This window comes from Amborella trichopoda, chromosome 2, assembly GCF_054954075.1.
Source record: "Amborella trichopoda isolate Santa Cruz 75 chromosome 2, AtrichopodaSantaCruz75HAP2 v2.0, whole genome shotgun sequence".
In the NCBI taxonomy this organism is placed as follows: domain Eukaryota; kingdom Viridiplantae; phylum Streptophyta; class Magnoliopsida; order Amborellales; family Amborellaceae; genus Amborella; species Amborella trichopoda.
The window spans coordinates 7,425,307-7,449,601 of NC_142337.1; the positions used below are offsets into that span (position 1 = coordinate 7,425,307).

At 36.3% G+C, this 24,295-nt stretch overlaps 1 protein-coding gene across 8 annotated transcripts in view; it reads right to left on the reverse strand.

The window, feature by feature from the left end:
- The window catches only part of PNG1 (peptide-N-glycanase 1), a 32,810-nt gene that overhangs the window by 2,837 nt on the left and 5,678 nt on the right, over positions 1–24,295 (reverse strand). For 2 of the 8 annotated variants that reach the window (XR_016049008.1, XM_011628341.3), the window contains exons 4-15: positions 18,883–18,954; positions 18,687–18,773; positions 15,817–15,899; positions 10,952–11,065; positions 9,582–9,636; positions 9,357–9,443; positions 9,140–9,195; positions 8,962–9,021; positions 8,679–8,766; positions 7,840–8,595; positions 7,693–7,753; positions 5,593–5,695 (exon numbers count right to left, since the gene is read on the reverse strand). Coding sequence is in view for 4 of the 8 variants with exons in the window: in XM_011628341.3 (XP_011626643.1) it covers positions 5,593–5,695; positions 7,693–7,753; positions 7,840–8,595; positions 8,679–8,766; positions 8,962–9,021; positions 9,140–9,195; positions 9,357–9,443; positions 9,582–9,636; positions 10,952–11,065; positions 15,817–15,899; positions 18,687–18,773; positions 18,883–18,954 (1,622 nt within the window). In the remaining 4 variants the exon portion in view is untranslated. Of the gene's footprint in view, positions 1–5,588; positions 5,696–7,678; positions 7,754–7,839; positions 8,596–8,678; positions 8,767–8,961; positions 9,022–9,139; positions 9,196–9,356; positions 9,444–9,581; positions 9,637–10,951; positions 11,131–15,816; positions 15,900–18,686; positions 18,774–18,882; positions 18,955–24,295 lie in introns of those variants that run through there. The other 6 variants (XR_016049009.1, XR_016049010.1, XM_088857722.1 and 3 more) reach the window with 5 other exon arrangements.

The window sequence follows — 24,295 nt, forward strand, 5'->3', positions numbered from 1 at the left end:
CTTGGCATCAGAGCACGAAGACGATAAAATAGGGGATCAATCTTCAAAAAAGGTGTGTAGGAACTGTGTTTAGGGCTGGCATCATCTTTTGCGTTAAATGACATAATCATTCCCTAAAACCCTAAAACCCTAACCTTTTTTTTTTTTTACCAACGGTAATTGTACAAGGCGAGTTTTTTTTTATGATTCTAGATATTGATCAAGCATTTATTCAAAAACCTAGTTGTTGGATGGATTAGGGTTTGTATACCCCAGTCAAAAAAATACTATTAGTGGTGTCTGTTTTATGTTTTTGGGAAAAAAAAGAGTATTGTAGGATCTGAGGGTGTAACCAGATCTGTAAAACCTTTGATTTGAAAATATCAAAGGGCGTAATTTGATCTCAATTGTTGATTAAAAACTGAGGGTGTAACCGGATCTTAACTACAGTAGAGAATATCTCTACAGGGATCAAATATGGAGTCATCTAGACCCCAAATCACTACACTCAGGTTTGATGGAACCAAATGTTTAGAATGAGCCATGTCAGTTAGACTATTTTTGGGTGGAAAGAAAAAACTGGGATACATTGACGGCATTGCAAAAACACCTAACTTGAAGAATGCTAAATATGCAGACTAGGAGGCTAAAGATATAGCTAGTATGGAATGGATACTATTTTCTATTTAGCCTAATATGAATCTATCCTTTATGAACTGCAATAGCTAAGGAATTATGCGAGGCAATCTCCAAGTCATATTCCCAAAAGAAAAATAGTACAAGGGTTTATGAATTGGAGCAGCAAATCAGTGATTTTAAAGAGGGTGACTTGTCACTAGGAGATTATTATGCTCATCTACATGGGCTTTGGAATGAATTAAGCAAGCATCAGCCCATACAATGTTCTTGTGACAAGGAACAGAGAGAGACTGGACCAAAGGAAGTATTTAATCTTTTGATGAGAATTAATGGAAAGTATGAAACAATTAGGGCAAATGTTCTTGGTGGCGAGACTTTGGCATCACTTGGTACAACTTTTTCCCTTCTTCGGCATGAAGAAACTCGTCGTACGATAATGGCAGTGCCTATGGGTGAAACTGAAAGATCCACCCTATTCACAAGTTTTAGTGGTAATTGAGGTGGACGACGTTTTGGGAGCCATGATGGAGGCCAAGGTGGTGGACATGATGTGGAAACACATCTGATCAGAAGGGAAAATTAAAGTGCACCCACTGTGGGAAGACTCAACATACAAAGGAAACATGTTGAGATTTGGTTGGACACCCAAGGAGAAACTTTCCAAGGGAAAATTCAGCAACAATTAGCGAAAGTACTGCCCCAGTTACTCAAGGGCAGCAAGATACCATCTCCTTTGAACCTCAAGAAGAGTTGGTGACTCTTCCTAAAAGAGAGCTCCTGAATCTCAGGTAGCAAGCTTCCATTCAAGACCCTTCTTCCTCCTCTAAGCCTCACATTGCACAATCAAGTATATCTACATCAGCGCATCATATCTTTGTAAATAACTCTGAAACACCTAGGATTATTTATTCTGGAGCAACTGAACATATGACTGGCATGGCTGATTTTTTCTCCACTCATATCCCTGGTTTTAGTCATGAATCAGTTAAAATAGAAGATGGTTCTCTTATGCCAATCAAGGGAAGGGAACATACATGTTACTCCTTCTGTTAACCATCCACCTTGCATGTTCACAATCTCTCTAGTAACCTCTTGTAAACTGCAGTATAACATTTTTCCCTTCCCACTATGCATTCCAAGACTTGATGACGGGGAAGACATTTGAGCATGGTCATGAAAATGGAGGGTTGTACTTTTTGGAGACTCTTGATCGTGCCTTGATGGTAGAAGTCTCATCTTCAATTGCTAATGAAGAAAGGGTGCATTTGAGGCACACTCACCTTGGTCATGGATCGTCTTTTACTTTGCGGCTTTAGTTCTAAATTGTTTGAGTCTCTGGGTCAAGTTGAATTGCAATGTGGCATTTATGAGTTGTCAAAACATTGTAGAACTTCATTTCATATCAATATCAATAAAAGAATGATATTCCTTTCTCTCTTATACACTCTGATGTGTGGGGTCCCTCACATGTTGCATCTGTGTTCGGAATTTATTTCTTTGTTACATTTGTGGATGATTGTTCTAAAGTTACAACTCTCAATCTAGTGAAACACAAAGGTGAAGTTGCTAATCCATTCCAAGTATATCACAAAATGGTTAAAGCTCAATATGGTACACAAATTAAAGCCTTGCAGCCTGACATTGGCGGTGAGTATGTGTCAAACAAACTCAAAGATTATCTTCTTGATCAAGGGATTGAGTTCCATACAACGTATCTATACACACCTCAGCAGTATGGTATAGCTGAGAGAAAAAAACAGATACTTGTTGGAAGTCACCCGAGCTCTTTTTCTGGGAATGGAAGTACCAAAAATTTTCTGGTCTGAAGCAATTCTCACTGCTGCCTTTTTAATAAATCAAAATAGGGACGAAGTCGATTTGTCACTGGAAGAAAAATCTTGGATTGTGTGTTGCTGCAATCCATGAAATGGTGCACACTGAATGAAGGTCTAAGGTGGGAGTAATGTACTTCAAGGCTGATATGGAAAAGGCATTTGCCAAAATGGATCTGGACTTCCACTTCTGAGTTATGTCAGACTTTGGTTTTGCAGAGGACTGGCCTAATCAAACAATGCACCAATGAGGAAACATCTCCCACTGAAATGGTTCGTCCCAACTCACCCATGTTCCATGTACCTCCCAAGGTGCTTGGTTGTATATGTTTTGACCACAACCTTAGTCCAAAGAGGGACAAGCTTGATGCTAAAGCTGCCAAATGCATTTTCATAGGGTATCCATCTCATCAAAATAGGTAGGTATGTTATGATCCTATTACCAAGGTCCGCTATGTCTCCATGTATGTCACCTTCTTTGAATTTGTTCCATACTTTTCCTCTACAGATCATGAGGGCTCTCTTCAAGGGGAGAATAAGATACAATTGAGTGAAGAGACCACATCAGTTGTTCCCCTTCCTATTCCCACACCACTTGTAGCTGAAGAGAGTGGTTTAACTAAAAGGAACGATGCTCATTTAGAGGAGTTGAAGACGTATACCAAGAAGAAGAACATGGTGCAAACCGAAGTTTTAAGCGACCATACCTTGAATGCTAACTCGGAAATAGAAACTATCCCTGACTCAGGTAACTAACTCTTTCACCCTCTCAGAGAATACTAATCTAGACTTACCTATTGCTTTTCGCGAGAGTACACGTTCTTGCACTCAACATCCAATAAGAAACTTCACATCATACAATTTTGTGTCTCCCTCTCATTGTTCCTTCATATCTACGTTGTCTTCCGTTAAAATACCTTCCAATGTTGCAGAAGCACTTTCACAACGTCAATAGAAAGCTGCCATGGGTGACGAGATGCGAGCACTTGAACAGAAGAATACATGGGAAATCACTAACCTTCCTGAAGGGAAGAAGGTCGTAGGATATCGATTGATATCCACTGTAGAATACAAAGTTGATGGTAGCATCGAAAGGTACAAAATAGGATTGGTTGCAAAAGGTTTCACCCAAACTCCTGGTATAGACTACCAAGACACTTTCACGCTTGTGGCAGAGTTGAACACTGTGAGGATCATTCTTTTACTAGCTGCAAATAAATTGCGACCACTCCATCAGTTAAATGCTACGAATGCATTCTTACATGGAGACATCCACGACGAAATCAATATGGCATACCTCTTGGTTTTCAGATTAAGAGGGAGACAGGAAAGGTGTGCAAGTTAAAGAAGGAAATATATGGACTTAAACAGTCTCCTAGAGTATGTTAAAAAATTCATTAAGGCATTGCTGAAATGTGAGTTCAAAAGGAGTCAAGCTGATCATACACTCATTGTGAAGAAGGATATTCGTTGAAATTACTGCCCTTATGGTGTATGTTAATGATATTGTTGTGACAGGGGATAATGTGAAGGGCATTAAGGATCTTAAATCTTATTTAAGCAAGGGGTTTCATATCCAAGATTTAGGACCCCTTAAGTATCTTTTAAGAATTGAAGTGGCAAGATCAAAAAAGGGGATGGTCATCTCCCAAAGAAAATATGTATTGGACTTGTTACAACAAACAGGGATGTTGGGATCCAAACCTGCAGATACTCCTAGAGAAGTCGATCATAAACTTCATGGAGAAAGGGGAGAGTCACTCAGAGATCCTAATTAGTATCAATGAATAGTGGGCAAGCTTATATATGTCACACTCACTTGACTAGACATTTCTTATGCGGTTAGCAAGGTCAGCCAATTATGCATGCACTACGTAAACCCTACCTCGATGCTATGTAAAGAATATTAAGATATCTCAAGTCTGCACCAAGGAAAGGGATCTTTTTCTTAAATCAAGGACTTCCTATTGTTGTAGTTTACACAGATGTCGATTGGGCTGGTTGTCAAACTGATAGAAGATCCACAAGGCTATTGCAGCTTTATTTTGGTTAACCTGATTACTTGAAAAAGCAAGAAGAAAAATGTGGTAGCAAGATCAAGTGTTGAAGTAGAATACAAAACAATGACTCATAGTACATGCGAAGTAATATGGATCAAAAGTGTTCAATTTTATTTGGGTGTTACGAGTTAAGCTTCCCATGGCTCTATATTGTGACAATGAAGCAGCCATTCATATCGCAGAAAATCCTGTTTTTCATGAAAGGACTAAACACATTGAAGGAGATTGTCACTTTATCAGAGAGAAGGTTGCTGCCAAGATCATTCAAACTCCTCATGTTAATTCTAAAGATCAACTTGCATATATATTCACCAGAGCCATTGGTCGGTACAGATTACATGATATCACAAGTAAGCTAGACATGATTGATATTTATGAACCAGCTTGAAGGTAGTGTTGGAAATAAAAGGAATAAGATTTATTGTATTTGATGGACAGAACTGTCATTTATCTTTTGTTTAGCCCTAACGTTGGCATTGTCTATTAATTGTAATTAAGGTTATTACTTCATGATATAAGAGGGGAAGAGGTCACATATGATTCCTATGCCATTAGTTGCAATTAAGGTTATCACTTCATGATATAAGAGGGGTAGAGGTCACATGAGACCTCTACGCCACTCTCTATCCCTCTTTATCTCTCTGTCTCTCTCACGTCTCTCTCTCTCCCTCCTTCATCGTCTTTATTTTCTTTCATCTCTTTCTCTCAAGATCCCACCAAATTATTTTTGTCTCTAATCTAATTTCAACTAGGATCACATAAACACAGGGGCTTATAACGTGGCATATGCCCACTGGACCTAAAGGAGGCTGTTGAACCCCAAATGTTGCACATTTAGATCTCATTTGGGTGAATAGAAAAAAAATTACGTAACAAAATGGAGAAAATGAATTCCACTGAATGGACCATGGATCTTAGCCTTCAAAAGCTCAAGTTGGCTTTTCTGAAATTATTTATTTGTTGAATCAAAGATGCCCAAAATCTCAGCCCAAAAAACTACTCTAGCTATGTATTTTAGCCAACGATATAATATAATATAATATAATATATATATATATATATATATATAGTCAAAATCCTACCAGTCTTTTGGATCCCTCTCTGGAGCATCATCAGCAGACATCAACTCATATGCGACAAGCTCTTGCATTTCGCCATCCAACAACTTATATACAATCCATGCACCTGCATATGCCATGTAAAATGTGACAAATTGACAATGAAGACAGGTGATGGAGGCCAAATATCACAATAGAGCCACAGACATTTCAATAACAAATTAAATTATTTTTTGGATAAAATAATGTGTGATACATTTTGGCAGCATTACAAAAAATATTCACTTATCTAAAATTGATGCAGGAAGCAGTAACAAATTGAAGGACAGCACAAAGTAAGAGAAGCTAATGCAAGAGATATGTTTAAAAAAAAAAATTAGATCAGTGCAATGCCAACAATCTCACTCAGCATGAGTATGATTGTGCTCGTTCAATCTGTGAATACATGCATGCACCAACCACCATACCCATGGAGGAATTAAAAAAGGATTATGAGTTATGTAAAAGGTTCCATTGGCAGTGGTTTATTCTATAAGAAAAATAAACAAGTGAGTATAGATTTGGGGTCTGTAACTGAATATTCAGATGCAGATTTGAGTAGGAGATCCTGATTTGAGAAAATCATTTCCAGGTTATTGCGTTCTTCTGGGACATAATTTAATATCTTAGAGCAGTAGAAAACAGAAAATGTTTGCCAAATCAAACACTGAAGCAGAATACAGGGTTCTTACTGGAACAGTGGCAGTGATTACATGGGTTCGTAGTCTCATATCTTGGTTGGGTTATAAAGTTGGCAGGTCGTCTATCTATTATGACAATAAAAATGCTTTAGCAATTGCTGCACACCCAATATTTCATTATAGGACAAAACACATTGAGATTGATTATCATTTTATCCAATAAAAGATAAGAGGCTTAAGAGGTTAAAGGCAAATTCATTGGTACAGAAAATCAAATCGCGGATACATTCACAAAAGGTTTATCAAGGGAGAGGCATGATTACCTAAAAAGCAAGTTGTACATGTTTAAACATGATGGACAACTTGAAGGGTAGTGCTAGAAGTGTTGAAAGGTTTGTTTTATGTATATTCTTCCTGTTTTATGCATATTCTTATATTTAGGAATATGTATTGTCCCTAATGTAACACCACTTATTTGAATATAAGATGTCATTGTCTCAGACGTGCCTCAATTACCCAATTCTTTTCACGCCAATAGTCTATTGCGCCTCCCTCTTTGCCTTCTCTCTCACCATAAGAAAAATTAACACTTATCTACAAGATTGCTGTATTTTAACCATAGGTACAAATGGGTTGAGGTGCCTAGATGCAACTGAATACTACGTATCCCTAACTTCTCTATGTTGATACATATACATATAGTTTGAGGGACTTAGATGCAAGTACGTGATAAAATACAATGACTGAAAAGGGCACGTACACTTTATTACAATGCCAAACAATTAAGAAAAGGAACATCATACTTATACAAAGACTGCATAATGTAAGAAATGAAATATAAGAAATGAAATGCCATCATCATCAACACAATACAAACATACAAAGAAGTTGGTTACATATATGAAATTTGCATATCCTCAACATCCCAAAGAAACATTAAAGAAAAGATATATACATGAGAGTAACTTCTGTTGGCCAAAGGACTGAAGGAACAGTATTAGCCTAATGGCCTAGATTCAATCTGGACCAATCTGACGGCCTAAGCATATGTGCACACTCTTTGAATTTTATTTTTTTTAAAACCGATGAACCTCAAATTTTAGGGGCATGTGTGCTTGACCTAGGCGTCAGCAAAATAGTAATAATGAAAATTTTAAAAAAAAAAAAAAAAAAAGGGACCAATGTACACCAGCCACGTTAACCGAGAAAGGCAAGGGTATTTTGGACTTTTTAGTTTGCATATGCTTTGTTATTTTATTTTGATTCATAGGTCAGGCACACATGCCCCTGAATTTTGAGATCCAACTTTGTACAAAACTCTAATAATCAAATAGTGTTCATACATACTGGATCAGATAGATTAAATCGGGGCAGATGTGCTCTGTGTGTGTGCATCGTTTTGAATCTTCAACAGTGTCATTACTCATTACCGAAAATAAAGTACCTCTTGCACCATTGGGTTCTTCCCATTTGGACAAACGAAGACCGTCAAATGCAGAAGTCACCTGGGACCGCAATGTGAACAAAACATTAATTGTATATTCTTGGGTACCAAGATCTTCCAAAGATTCTTAAAACCAATAAGACTCACAATTCCAACAGGAAGCTCCTCACCACTGGCCTGGACAGAGCCGGAACATAATCTGTTGAACTTGACAACTGGTAGAGAAAGAGGTTCCATTCCAAACCTTTTCACATTTTCCAGGTTATACATTAATTCATCAAGAGCATCCAAGGCCACTGGCAATGCCATAGAAACTTTGATGGGATTTCCAGACAAGCATACAGATAAACTTCCATCTCCCTCTAAATCCTTCTTCAAGGAGAGTGCAGAGAGGAACCCATCAACTGAAGACAACATTTTAGACTCAGTAAAGAACAAGAACCATGGGTTTACTAGTGCTCTCCGCCTTCTAAAAGGGGAGTTTCTAAGATCTACTAGTAAGGATTTTAGCATCTGTATATTTTCAAGGGTTTTTTCTCTGCTGACCCTTTCATGGGCAAAGGAACACAACAAAAGAAACAGTGCATTGTAAATGCTTTTGACATGGTCATCTATGCATGTACGTATTGGACAAGAAAAACAACTTAGAGAACTATTCTCTTCAGGCCCAATTTCTGATCTCGCCAAACGCCACTCCTTGTCTCCACTTTGCCGTCCTGGCAAAGCTATTGAATCATCATCATTAGAATCATGTCCTTTTCCCAATTCTTCAGCTGCCTTTTTGTCACAATCTCCAAGAATGGCACATTCTTGAGAAGAAAGACCTCTACGGCATTCCCTTGTAATATCTGCAAGAACTGCAGATACATCATCCTCGGAAGTCAAAACCCGTCTAGATAGGACCTACAACAAAAGAAGCAATGCAAATCAAAAAGCATGTCCATTGATCACAGAGTAGAATCTGAAATGATTTTTTTTTCTTGTACCTCAGGCCATTTTCTTGTATAACGTTTTGTGACATCACACACTCCATCTTTTGCTATACCAATTATATAACTGAGCTTCTTTTTCCAGCTTCAAGAAAACCATTAAAGTAATCAGTAACTACCATGATGTGCTATGTTCTAGAATAGTGAAGAGGCCTGATAAATATCATTGAGATTCCTCAAACTAAGATCCACAGATGTTATTAGGATCGGATCCCCCAAAATAGCTAGCAAGTGAGAAGTACCAATATGTATGTTGCAAAAGATAGGGAAGGGGGCTTACCCCTTTTCATATAATAATGGATTATCATATACACCTTCACAAGGATCAAGATGCATCCATCTGCAATCTCAACCATGAACCATGAGCATATTTGTGGAAATTATTGATGTGTAAGGAACAGTCCAGAAAGTATATGGTAAGAAAACCATATCGAGTGTATATTAAGTTGACAGAGTACCTTCCAATGCAATCAGAAAAGCATTCCGTCCATACATGATCCGAAAAATCTAGAATCTGAATAAACAAAACCAAGTAGATAAACAACGCATTGATTCGAGTAAGCCATACAAAAAAAAAAGACCTCCTTGCATGTTATTTAAAAAGATCACGAAAAACTGGACAAAATCAAATTTCCTTCTATTCTTTCCATGAAATCTTTCAGTATGTGGTCTTACCAGACGAGATTTAAAACCAAAAGCTCTACAATATAGAGTAAAGCAATTTGCCCACTCTCCACAACGTCCTCTTCTTGTTTCTAAAAGCTAGCAAGATAATAAAAGGTAGTAAAATATATGTTTAGAGCTTATCGAAATATAATTACATTATAATCTCAAAAAGTAACGCAATCAATGACATGAGAAAAATATCTTGAAGAAACATAAAGAAGCAAGGGAAACTACCTTCCTTGGATCATTGTAACGAGGAAAGCGAGTAATTCTTGAGCAAGAGTTGCATCTAGAAGATTCAAAGAATAATAAATTATCAAGTAGATTTATCTGATTGATGAAGAGCGTGCAAATTAATATTTTTTTGGGTAGTTAGAGTGCAAATTATTCCTTGATGTTCAAATACACTAGTAGTCATTGAAACAAAATGGATATAAGAAAAATAAAATAAACTGAAGATTGCAGCATCAAATTTGAATTGCCTCTAACAAGTCAAGCTATGACAACCCAATTATGCACCATCATATGTCACATAAGCAATTAAATGAACCAGTTACATTTAATTATGTGAAATGTCACAACTCCTAGCAAACACTTGACGAAAAAACCATAGCAGCAGAGAATAGATTCTGGAATTGACATACAATGAACCAAATGAGCTATAGACACAATCCAAGTTACAATAATGGATTTTCTTTTATAGATTTTACAGGAATGAATGTTGAGACCTATGTCCAGGAAGTATTTATTGCTCTATTTACACAATACGAACCCTATTAAGAGTGCTCCAGTTATTAATTTACAACTACATAAAGAAAGTTGGAAAGAATGGCAGGACGATGGATCTATAAATAACTCTATTGAAACACAAAATATGTTGGCAAATATTCCCCCTGAACACAGAACAACTTTTTAGACAGATAACTAGGATTTAAGGGAAAATTGACACAAACTCACAATGTCATAACAAACAATCATTAAGAAAAGCAAGAAGGATCGGAAGTAGAATTGTGAGAAGATCCTGTCCAGGTAGCTCTAATGTAAGGCAGCATATGTTGTCAAATACACTCTCATGAACACAACACAACTTTTCAGACAAAAAATTAGAAGTCATGTTTGAATTGGTGGAACTTTGGGTGATGAGAGACCTAAGTTCGGCCAACATCGCTCCTCGTCTTTTGATGCTGATTTATGGAAGCCGCCCTTCCATGCTTTATATTTTGTGGAAGAGAGGGGGTGCTTTGGCAGCTCCCTCTTCCACAAACAAACACATCCTTGGATTCAAGGGAAAATTGACACAAACTGACAATGCCATAATAAACAATCATTAATAAAAGGAACAAGGATCTGAAGTAGAATTGTGAGACGGTCCCTTCCAGGTGTAGAAAATTTTCTAACCTACCACTCAAAATCACAAGGCCCAAAATGCAAACCTAGATGACGAATCCAATCACATCAAACATAGTGGAAAGAGCTGAGGACAGAAACTAGGTTGTCTTTAGAGAAACAAACAAATACAATAATGCAAAGAAAAGGATAATTGGGTGTAGTGACCATTCATTACAGTATCAATTCTAGTTGCTGCAAGAACATAATCTTTTTACCCGAAAAGTTCAACGTTGGATGCGCCATACTCAAGTTCAGAAGCAGAAGCAGTACCCCTATTAATGAAACTAGTCTCACGTCCACAAGCATCACATGGTGGAGAATTAACCCACCTGTAAAAGATATAAAATTCCATGAGATGAAGATTGCATTGCCTCCTTCGATGCAGTTAAAAATTTGCTGTGGCAAAACGTAATCAACAGTAAGTACACCAAACCATGCCCAAGTAACATGTATTTAGAAGCAATGAAACCAAGCATTAACTTTATATATGACTCTAAAATTATTTACTAATGAATATGATTAGCAATAAGGTCATTCAGATTTAGTTGAAAGGATGATCAAGATCTAAGTCTTAAACTATTTGCATGAGATCGGTATGCAAGAGAGAAAGAAAGAAAGAGAAGAGGAGAAGGAGAGAACGAGAAAATGGGGAGGAAGAGGTGTGAGAGAACTTGGCCATAATGTGCGACTTAGTTTCTTAAGTTAGACTAGTCACACTTATATATTATTGACATAGAAATAATTGCAAAATGTACCTTGTATGTTCTTATTAAACGATGCATTCCATTTTCTTATTAAACAATGCATTCCATTTATGTCCCTAACTTGTTGTTGTACTTTCATTACTCCCCCTCAAGCTGGAGCATAGATATCAAGCATGCCCAGCTTGACAACTATATCCCGTAGTCTGTCACGTGCAGCTACCTTTGTGAAGATATCGCCTAGGTGGTCTCTTGATTTCACATGAGGAGTAAAAATAATTCCAGCTGTGACTTTTTCCCATAACAAATGACAGTCAACTTAGATAAGCATTGCTCTCTCATGATATACAGGGCTCTTAGCAATGTGGATGGCTGTTTCATTATCACAATGAAGGGTCATCAGTTATGAATTTTTAACTCCCAGATCAGCCAGTATAGTTCAAAACCACATAACTTCACAAGCTCCGAGTCCCATACCCCCGTATTCTGCTTCAGCACTTGATCTGGCATGACATTTTGTTTTTTTAACCCTTACATGAGACTAATTTACCACCACAAAAGGTACAATAACCTGTAGTTGACCTTCTATTACTCTAACTAGCCTAATTTGCATAATTGTAGATTGCAATACCCATATGATCGGGATCAGCAAACGACAATCCTTTCCCTGGAGATGACTTGAGACCCTTTAGGATGCGACAGACAATATGTGAGGTTTACATGAGGCATGATGAATTGACTAACTACACTAACCCATTAATCTCTGATGTTGACTAGGACCCTTTAGTAATTGTCTCAGCTGAGCATGTAGTTTATAATTGACTTCCATAGGAGTATCCATCGGTCTAGCCCCCAATATGCCGGTTTCTTGTAATAGGTCCACCACATACTTCCTTTAAGAAATGGCTATTCCCTGCTTTGAAAAAATAGGAGTGACCCATATATTTTATGTCAAACACTTTACTCAGGTAGCACTTGAGATCTTTAATATCTTCAAAGCTTTTTACCTCCATCCTTCTGAAGCCAATCTTTAGTAAGGCGTCACTAAATTTCTTAAAACCAGGCTCTCGGCATTTGTTTAAGTCCATATATCACCTTTTTCTATATGCACACATTTCCTATCTCCCCCTGAAGCTCCTGGAGGCATGGCCATAGAGATTTCCTCCTGAAGATACCCATGTGGCAAGTCATTTTTCACATCCGATTAAAGACCAAGATTTATAACCGCTAAGGAGAGAGATAGTCATGATACTATTTAATTTCACTACAGGGGAAAAGGTTTCTTTTAGCATATATCCTGGGTCTTTGTAAACCCCTTTGCGGTCAATCTCATCTATATCTTTCTATAGTGCCACTTGCCGTGTATTTCACTAATCCTACCACGTTCTTTCCTTCAAAGAGTTTGTTGAGTTCCCAATTACTGTCTTTTCAAGAGCTTTCCAAATTGCAGCCTTCCATTGAGGTTGTGATAGAGAGCTTCTGCTACACAAGATGGAATGCAAACAGGACACAAGGATGATAGGAAAACATGATAAGAAGGTGACATCAAATTATAAGAAACAAAGTTTCCCATAGGATACTGAGTGCAATAATGTTTACCTTTGTGTAAGGCAACAGGTAGGTCAAAGTCTGATACAAAAGGTGGACTGGTAGGTTCTGAGGAAGTAGTAGGGTAGGAAGGGGGATATAGGTTAAGGATAATGCCTGGTTTCAGGTTGGCACTTAAGTGATGACTGTTCTGGACTTTAGATTGTACCAACTTCCTTCTCTAAACATGCATCATCTAACTCCTCCTTGGTTTTTGAATGTCTAACTCCTCCTTAGGTTCAACTGGGGCATTTCCATCTTCAATGTGGTAAAAAAAAGTAGAGGCACTGATGTTGAACTAATCTTCCTGCCTATTGTTCTCTCCCTGAAGAGAGAATTTGTCATCTATCAAACAAGAAATATGGGATGGATTAAAGAAGATAGCAATCAGTGAGACATAATTAATTTTATTAACAGGATTATAGCATTTGATATCCTTTTGATGCTTTGGATATCCTAAGAAACACACTTAAATGGCTTTCTAGTCAAATTTGTCTCTCTTAGGACCAAAATATGAACAAAGCACACAACCAAAAACTTTGGAAGGTATGGGAAATAAAGGGCAATTAGGAAGAAGATATTAAATACGAGACTTTCCATGAAGAACCCTTGATAGCATATGATTTATTAACAAGGTAGTGGTAAGGACAACTTCAGACCATAAGACTTGGGAACTTTCATTCCAAGCAAGACGGATCGGATAACTTCCAACAAGTGTCGATTTTTTCTCTCAACCACTCTATTTTGCTTCGTGAGTACAAGGACATATACGTTATTATGTTTTTTGGAATTCTATAACATGATCCTCAAATAATCTTTGGGATGATCCGAAACATATTCATCAACATTATCAAAATGAAGTACTTCGATAATTGCATCATTTTGTGTTTTGACCATTTTATGGTAAACTTGAAAAAGGCTTGCAACTCCACCCTTGTTTTTCATTAAATAAATTGTGGTCCATCTAGTGCAATCATCCACAAAGGTAACAAAGAAACAAAACCAACAACAGAAAAAATGGGAGAGGGACCCCACGCATCAAAATGTATAATAGAGAAAGGAGTGACACTCTTTTTATTATTACTGATAGGAAGTGAAGTTCTATAATGTTTTGCCGACCGACAAATCTCACATTATAATTGAACCTAACCCAAAAAAGCAAAAGTCTTAGGAAAAAAGAATGCAATGTGGAAGAGAAGCGTGACCAAGACGGGAGTCCCACAAATACACCCATTTTTTATTAGCAATCAAAGACATGGTAGTGGATTGAATTGTAGTAGGAGCTTGATTTGATGGCTCTAGAAGGTACAAGCCCCCATCCTCAAGACCATGACCCAATGTTTTCAACATCACCAAGTCCCGAAAAACACAATGAGACTGGAAAATGCTACAAAACAATTTAAAGTTTTTGTGAGATTACTGTCCTTTTTCCTTTAATTGATACATAATATCCATCATCAAACTGGATAAAGTCCTGATTGAAACAAGTAGCATAAGTAGAAAACAGATGGGTCATATGTTCGGTGGCTCCTTAATCAACGATGCAAAGAGTTTGAGATGGAGTCACAGAGCCATGATATGCAGATGCAGATATACCTGATTAAGCGAGATGGGACTTAGAGGAAGACGGATTATCATGGGTGAAGGCACATTGCTTAAGATCAAGACGCTCTCACTTGGAAACAGTGACCAATTAATTTTCAAGCATAGAAGATGTATAGTCACAAAGGAGACATCTGGTTGTTGAGACAAAATATGAACAGTCTCCTTTCTAGTCGCTACAGCATAAGCCCTCGTTGTATTGTGGTAAGCGCACAAAATGAGATTTCGAAATTTTCCACAATGGGTAAACTTCAGCGTATTCTTTTCATCTAGTGAGGCTTCTGCAATGACCACTATGGCCACCACCACATATATTGAAAGAATTGGAAACTAGGGAAAATCTTTTAGATTAACCAATACACACAACTATAACTTTCCGGTAAGTTTCATGCTGAAGAAGAGAAAATATTGTTCCACGAAGAAAACGTATTCACTACCTAGAACATTTGATCTGCTAGTTTCATATTCAGGATTAAGGTCCCCCTAGAAAAGCAAATATCCTTTTTTGTTCTAACATTTCTCTATGATATTTTGCACAAAGAGAACAATTTATGCGCAGATAGTGATTTAGTTCATCCCAAGAACCCTGTAAAGCAGCACAATAGTCTCCAACTGATAAACCCTTCTGCTTGAAGTTGCTGATTTGTTGCTCTAACTCATATATTTTTGTGACTCAAGTTTGGTTGGATAAAACTTCAAATCCACTTCGTAACAATCATTTCATTGCTTCCCAATCTGCATAAGATTTTTTATTTGGTTTCACTACACAATCATCAATATAACCCAACTTTTTTTAACCCCTAAGGAACAACCTTACAGATCCAGCACCAAATTAACAGTCTAAGGAAGTGGAATAACGGCTGGATTAAAAGAGGTACTCAACTCCTGCAAACTAAATAATTAAATTTCCATAGCATATATAGTGTGTTTGGGTGTATAAGAAGTGTGAGGATTTGTGCATCAGTGTTGTAAAGACAAAAGGCAAGGGCTCTCAAAGTGCCATGGAACATGGAAATGAGAACCTCTACAACGAAGATCAGACCAGCCCAATAGACATGCAACAAATGGTTATGGCAATAAAATATATTTGTTTTAGCATAAAAAAAACTGACTTTTTCATCAGTATGAATAGCGATAGTGCAAAATTTCATGAATGATGATACAAAACTATGTAAGAAGTAACATCGTACCTGAAAGATTTTTTAAACCAGAATAACAACTGCAGCAAGAAGGCATGATCTTGCTCAGCTTTTGAAGGTATGAAGTTCCCTTCCTAAACAAGAGATGCCCACTTAAGTAATTTACAATATTAAAACCTAATGCCACCAGCAAGAATATACATGAAGCTTGCTAAACTAATGCCACCAGTAAAGCCAAAAACAACCCGACAACAATGGATAAAAGCCATAAAACAATCCACTGCATCGACACAGAAAATCCAATCCATGGTCCTTTTGGTGACCATATATTGCATTTGGAAGCAATGGAATACTAGATTTCCATGGAGTGTTACACAATGTTATCAGAACCAGACCAAAGTGAAACAAAAAAGTGTCCAGTCCAGTTCAATTAGTGGTCAAGTGGTCATCAAACCAGTGCGACTGACAAAAACTGCAATCCAGTGGAACTGATGAAAACTGGTCAAAACCTGATAAGATATTAAAAATTTACAAAATTGCATGTGTTTTCAATATCCAGGTTTTTAGCAAACCAAACGGAATTGGGTGCCAGTCAATGGTCCAAGTGGTTGGACAGGCATCAAAGCCCATTTTAATAACACAGGTGCTACAAATGAATAACAGCATGTAATTTATAAATTATCATTGGAACAGTTTTGTGTAGCGCATGAATTCCAAGAAATACAGGGCATTAATAGCGAAGAATTTCCCCTTACAACCCACAAATTGAAGACCAAAATATACAATTACTACTGAAGGCAACTCATTAAACTGACCAAATGGGAATTACATCTTTTATTGCGAATGAATATGTGCAAAAAGGTCTTATAGATAACATTTGTTATTGTTTAGCACGTAAGTCATTATACCCATTTTTCCTATTCCACATCCAATGCTTCTGACTTTGGCACCCCTTACCCATGCACAGGCATAAAACACTCAAAGAGCAATGCTGTCAGATTCAGTTTGCTTCGGACAAAGAGGCCGAAGGCTTCAAATTCTTCACCCATGTCGAAGCGACACAAAAAACTGGACCATTCTTTAGCCTAATTCAATCCTCTTTGACTGTTTCAGCCTCTTTGGCCTTGTGGATTCTTTCCATTACACGGGGTGAATAACTGAAAAGTGTAAGGTTAAAAATTCAATACTAAAAAATTATGAAAAAAAAAAAATCTAAACTTACCCCTGTTCCATAAAAGAGGAGAAAACATTTTTTTGTTGTTTCACAAACTTTAAGGTTTTCTTCATTCCTCTTCTTCATTTTGATTTTGTTGCTACCTCACCTCAATAGCCCAATGCCTCCAAGTTCCAAATCCAAATAACACCAACAACTCTTCTTATTTCGTTCTTCTTCGCCTTCAAGAAGAATTCTCATTTTTTTTCAATTTTTCTAACTACTAATTTTTCTTTGAAAGTCCTTTCCATGAGTCAATATCATATATATGTGTGTTTGTATGTGTGTGTGTGTGTGCGTGTGTATGTGCGGAGAGTAATTTCATGTCACCATGTCGTTGTAATATAATGAATCCACACTTCAAGAAAACCATGTTTGTAGCATTTGTATGACCCAAATAATTGTATACACCCTCTCTTCATCCCATTAGTCAATCCCAAAAAAAATAAAATTCAATTTCCATCCTAGAAATGGTCAAGATGAGTCCCCTCCAAAGTTGAAATTAGACCATCCATTTGGTGAATTTCAAGATCTAAACTTTTAAAAACTCAAAATCACTTCTTTTTTTTTTTTTTGATATTGTTCATCTAATGATAATAAAGCTATCTAAAAAATCTGAACATATAATATATATACAAAGGGCTGTAAAACAGTGCTAGACCCGCCTAAGCAGGGTCCCGAGAAGGGTGGGCTGGAAACGGTCCTTAACCTTTGGCTTATGCACAAAATGGTTGCTCTCAGGACTCCAACCCGCGCTATTGTGCTGGCTACTCGAGCCTTTTACCATCACACCAAGTGATGGCCCCTATATATATATATATATATAGGCCGAAGTGCTTTCCTTTCCCAACCAAACGGAATAAACCTCCAAAGCGAATCGAACAACAGTACTCAAGGGTCCACCACATTTTAGTAGAATCAACAATTAGAGGTCTGCCGAGATTTTAAAAAACGGTCCGCCCGGTGCCTTGGAGCCCAAGAGACCTCAAGCCACATGCCTAGGCCTACGCGCTCCATTCTAGACGGTTATACCTGGGAGGGCGCCCATGGTTGTGGGCCTTTTTTGTTTAAAAATGCACAAAAGGGCAATAATTTTGACCCCCAAAAAAGTTTAAATACATTATGGGGGTTATTTTCAACCCCCCAAAATTAAAAGAACACTTCTATGAGCTCTAAATCTCTTAGCTATACTTATTTTTTTAGAAACAAAAGTATTTTGTGGTTTGAAGAACCATCCTAAACTTTTCTTTTCTCATTGGAATTATTATTAGGGTACTATTGGAGGTTGGAGAATTGGAGTCCATGTTATTATGGAACATGGAGAGTTCGAGACTATTACTAATACATAGTCTAGACTTTTAACTTTTTAAAAAAAAAATTGTGATTGGAATTTTGGAAATTTGAACAGGTTTATTCCTAACATGCAATCTGTTTGTATTAAAAAAGTATGTTACAACACATACATATGCAATAAATTATGGAACTAACACAAATATATGCACATATGTACGTTAAAATAGCATATATATGTATATATCTAAAGATTTTCTACTACTGAGCACCCGCCTATGAGTTGGGCGACAGGCCAGCCACCTAGCATTTTTTGAAACCTTGAGGTCGCAGAATATTATTTTGGTGAACTCTCCTCTTAACTACTCTCACTTATCGATTCACAAAAATTAAACATAAAATAGTTTATTTTATGTACCTTGGCCAATGATATCAAAGCTTTTTCCTCAAGTTCATCAACAGGAACTGTTTTCCGTGCCTCCTCCTGGAGGACTGCATCTTCATACTACATGCCATCGACAATGAATTGAGCTTTCAAATAAAGCAAAAACACATTTAACTGCAATCACATTAAGTTATGTGTTATTAAAGCATAGCATAACCAATATAAATACCATAAGAACTCCGCGAATATGTGATTGAATCCTCTTCTCAAATTCTTTTTTACCGGGGCTGGCATAATACTCCTGAACAAAAAGGGCATCCTCTTGAGCATGCAAAATGAAGACAAAAAAGGTAAAGATGGTAGAGGTCCAAGAACTTATAGGTACACCAATCTAGCCATAATAACAGAGTTGAGTGGGTACAAAATTGATGTAACAAGGAGCAATAACATGCTATCCATGTGGATTTGCAATTCTACATACAATAAATACATATATATAGGCATATACATACATATATGCATACATATTAATACATGCATATATGTAAATATACATATTAGCATATACACATGCGTACATAAATATACACACATATAATCTTCATAAATACATACAGGAAAAGGAATGTGTCAGCCCAAGGGCTAATGGAAAGATATAAACCCAACGGCCCAGATTGGATCTGGGCTAATCGGATGGCCAGAATTGTGCTTCATTTTTTAAATTTAACTTTTTTTACAAATCCAAATCACATGAAATTTGGAGCATCAACTGTCGATCGAATGACCACAATTGTATTTCAATTTTCATTTTTAATTTTTTTACAAATCCAAATCACTTAGAATTTGGAGAGTCTAATCCTAAAAAATAAGCACATCGAATAAAAATATCTAGAAAATTATTGGAAAAAACTAAATTGATCAAAATATATAAAAAACAAATTGAACAAAATATGGCCGAAAGTTTTAAGGTGTTTTAATCAATTTATTTTTTGCAAATTATTTTTTAATATTTCTATTAAGTGTACCTTAATGAAAAGAGTGAATGCTCCAAATTTCAAGTGCTTTGGATTTGTAGAAAGATATTGAAATTCAAATACAACATACAACTGTGGTCGTCAAATCAACTCAGATCCAATTTGACCCATTGTATATATATATATATATATATATAAGAAAAAGTTGGCGTAGGCCCAAGAGCCTACAACTATATATGAGCCCAACGACCCAGATTGAATCTGGGCCAATCCAATGATCACGATTGCATTTCGTATTTTAATTTAAATTTTTTTCTATAAATCCAAATCACTTGAAATTTTGAGTGTGTGTTCTTTAAAAATAGAAGAATCCAATAAAAATATCAAAAAAAAATATTTTGCAAAATATAAAGTGACCAAAATACCTTTCAAGGGTATTTTGGTCAATTTGAAAGGTATTTTGGTCAATTTATATTTTGTGACTTATTTTTTTAATATTTTTATTAGATGTGCCTTGATGAGAAGAATACGCGCCTAAAATTTTTTGTGATTTGAATTTGTGGAAAAAAATTAAAATTAAAATACGAAATGAGGTTGTGACCATCAGAACGGCTCAGATTGAATCTGAACTGTTGAGCTCATATATAGTTGCAAGCTAGTAGGCCTACACCAGCTTTTTCCATATATATATATATATATAAGAGACTACGCAATGCCTATAGACAAAAGGCTATAGTGATTTCACCTATAGGCTCATCACCGTTCGAAAAAATCGGAAAGCATAGATAAAACGACCGCCACGGACCTATCAAGACCATGGCGGGGTGAAACACTATTCATTATCAATTATATATATATATATATGGTGCGATTTGTATAGAGCCTAGGCTCTAAACAATTAAATTAGAGCCTACCTTCAAATAGTATCAAGAAATGTCATTTTAATACTGGAAATCTTTGTGATAGCCTTAAAATATATTTTCATCTTTAATTATAAAATTTAAAGTGTAAAAAATAGTGTAGACGAAGCAGATCTATGAAAACTTGAAAATCTTGAAATTGACGGTCCAAAAACGCATTGCAAGATGCACTATTTCAAAATTTGAAGTCCATTTTTTTCTCTTGTCCATGCATCTTGATGTCCAAATGATCAATTTGGGGCATCAAAACAACCTTTTCCAAAGAAATTTTTGAGGTGGGTTCGAATTTGATTGTTTAGAGCATCAGCTCTATATAAACTTTTGCCATATATATATGGAAAAAGTGATTTCATGCAACGCTTCTATACTAGTATAATGAAACAATCTTCAAGAACCATTTTAGGCCCATTTTGTTTGGCCCCAATTATTAAAATATTCACTCTTTTCATTCTAATGAACAATCACAAAAAAAGCAAGATCTGAAAACACACCCTAAAAAGTGTTATTCTAGCTCAATTAACAGAGGTCGTCCATTTAGGCTAGATGCTTTGATCTAGGCCTTAAAAGGATTTTTCCCTTTTCAAAATTTTTAGGTGACTTTATCATCCTTACATGAACAATGTTAAAACAAAAAATAATAATTTTAAATTCGTAAAGGCCTAGACCTTAGAATTCACTAAATGGATAGTCTAGATTTGTAAAGGCCAAGATTCATTTTGAGCATATCCAGGGTGCAAATTGAATTTACTTTTTTGGGCATTGATTATTGGGATGACGACAGAGTGTATGCAATTTTTGGGGTCAAACAAATCTAGAAGTGTGGTTTCATTATATTATAATGATATCATCATCCACGCTTTATCTCAACTATTCTAGGTCGGCTATATGAATCATATTCTGTCATTTTCCTCTATCAAGGGTACTACCCACACCCTAGCAAGGCCATATAACATAGGTTTAAGATTCATAAAAGGATGTAGCAAAGTTTTATGTTGGTTGCCTACCTATCAACTAACACAACCCTCCTCCTTTACGTGGGACAACATGACCGGTATGGGGCTTGCCAAGTATATATATATATATATAGGAAATGTTGGCATAGGCCAACTAGCTCACAGCTACATATGAGCCTGACGATTCAGATTCAATCTAGGCCGATCTGACAGTCATGACTGCATTTAGTATTTTAATTTTAATTTTTTGCTATAAATTCAAATCACATAAAATTTTAGGTTTCTATTATTTTCATCAAGACGCACCTCATAAAAATATTAAAAAATATAATTTGTAAAATATAAATTGACTAAAATACCCCTATAAAGTTTTAAGGTTATTATGGTCAATATATTTTTTGCAAATTATTTTTTTGATGTTTGATTAAACTCTCCCATTTTTAAAGAACGTATGACTAAAATTTCAAGTGATTTGGATTTATAGAAAAAATTAAAATTCAAATACGAAATACAATCGTGATTATTGGACCGACCCAAATTCAATCTGGGCTATTGGGCTCATATGCAGTTGTGAGCTATTGGCCTACACCAGCATTTCCCTATATATACACAAACACACATACACATGCACACACACACACACACACACACACACACACAAAAGCATACATAAATACATCCTTACATACATAGATGATATATGTATATAGTCATGGAATCAACTAAAAAATACCAAGATCAAATATTGATTCCAATATCACTTTGGCCCAAAGAGAAAAATATATATTTCACCTAAGTTAATAAATTCAAGGTGAAACTTCAGCTGAAATAAAAAATTTGTCTAAGTGGAGGACTTAAATACAGGAAAAATGGACCAGATTCAAAGAAAATTTCAGGTCAGATTTTAGGAGAACTTCTGGACATTAGGTTCCAAAATAAATCTCATTCAATAACGCATTGCCATATCAACCAATATGCCCCTCCACACCACTGTATGCAGAAATTTACTAGCCTTAGGTGAAATTTTAGTTGGTTATATCAAAAAATGGAACATCAGAAAAAAAAAAAAAATAGAAGAATAAGAATATGGCAACTTTACTAGAGCTTCACATACAATTCAAACATATATCAATCATTAACTGGCCTTAAATGTGAATCAAAATGACAATTTAGTCAAACTTTATGACACAACTAGGGTTTTCTATTTATTTATACTTATACTTGTTTTTGTAGGAGACTGAAATTGAAGGTATTTGGTCTTTTAGTATTTTGGTTTTATTAGGGTATTCATGTCTTTTTTGGTGGTGTAGAGAATTGAGAAGTAAAGTTGAAGTTTAATTTTGAGAAGAAGCCTATTTTTTTTGGAAAGGTGACAATATATTACACGGGATTGTATACAATGAGACCATTTATGTTTATTACAAGGAGGTCATAATTACTCCTACTCATTAAATGTTAAATTGGATGGCTTGGGCTAGTCAGAAAGTCTGAGAATTTTTTTTTTTGAATTTTTTGGTCTTTTCAATGACATACTTACAACCACCCAATTTGAAATCCAAGGGACAAGAGCGATTGTGACCTCTTTGTACAAAAAGCAAGTGGTCTCTTTGTATACTTTTCCATATTAGACAAAGCAATAGTTATAAGAGTTTTCACGGGGAGTGAGGGAAAAGTCGGATGCTCTTCAAGACAAACAATCCAAAGAAACACTCAGAAAATGGAGTGAAGGCTTCCAACATGTCAAGATCTAAGACACTTAGTGTTTAGAATCAAAAAGACGGGATGTAAACACAATCAAAAAATCCCAAACTAAGATATCCTAGAGGCAGAGAGGTAAAGAGTGAGCCCTGGGGGAGAAAAGAGAGAATGAGAGGGGAGACTGCGAGAGAAAGAAAGAGAAGGTTGGGGGTAGGGGTGTTGAGAAGAGAGAGCGACAGAAGAGGTGGGGGAAGAGAGGGAGAGGGGAAAAATATGGAATAGAAAATATAGGAATGAGAACAGTAAGTAACAGACAAATATGGAGAAAAGTAAGAGAAAGGAAGGAGGATAAGAGATAGAAAAGGAAACATCAAAGTGAGAACGCAAAGAGCAAAGTTCAAGTGCTTGGAGCATCACATGAGTAACCAAAGAATAGAGCATCTAATACCGCATTAGCTTCCTGTCATGATGGAAGACAAGAATTGATTTTTGTTCCTTGTGAGAAGATCATCTTAGGGTGGCCACTATTGCAAGTCTAGAAAGAGGGCCAAATCGCTCACCATCGGGGAAGGAATGGTGATTACCAAGCCTATAGAAAAGGGTATTTCCTCTTGATTTCCTTTATTTTCTAATTTTATTCTATTTTCTCCTTTTTCCTACATCAAGTGGTATCAAAGCCTCAGAAAATCATCCATCACAACGCCGCCAACGCTCGCTCTTGCAATCAAGGATATGTTGCCACAAATCATGGAGATTTCAAGTATATGCTGCCACCAATGTCCAAAAAGACGTAGGTGCTTGCCTAGGCCTGGACACCTAAGCGGGCGACCAGGAACAAAGAGAAGACGCAACTAGCCTCCCCTTTGGCCACCTCTTCCTCTCTCTTTGTAATTTTTTTCGTAAATATTCTAAAAGCACAAATGGCAGGTAAATATTCTAAAAGCACGAATGGCAGGTATAAAAAAAAAAAAAGAAATGATTAAAATGGCCATGACCATTATGTCATTCACTTTTGTTATTGTCCTTTAAATTATTTAGAGGTACATCTTTTCTTTTTCTATGTCATTTCAGTGAATGTGAGGAGTTTATCTTTCTAT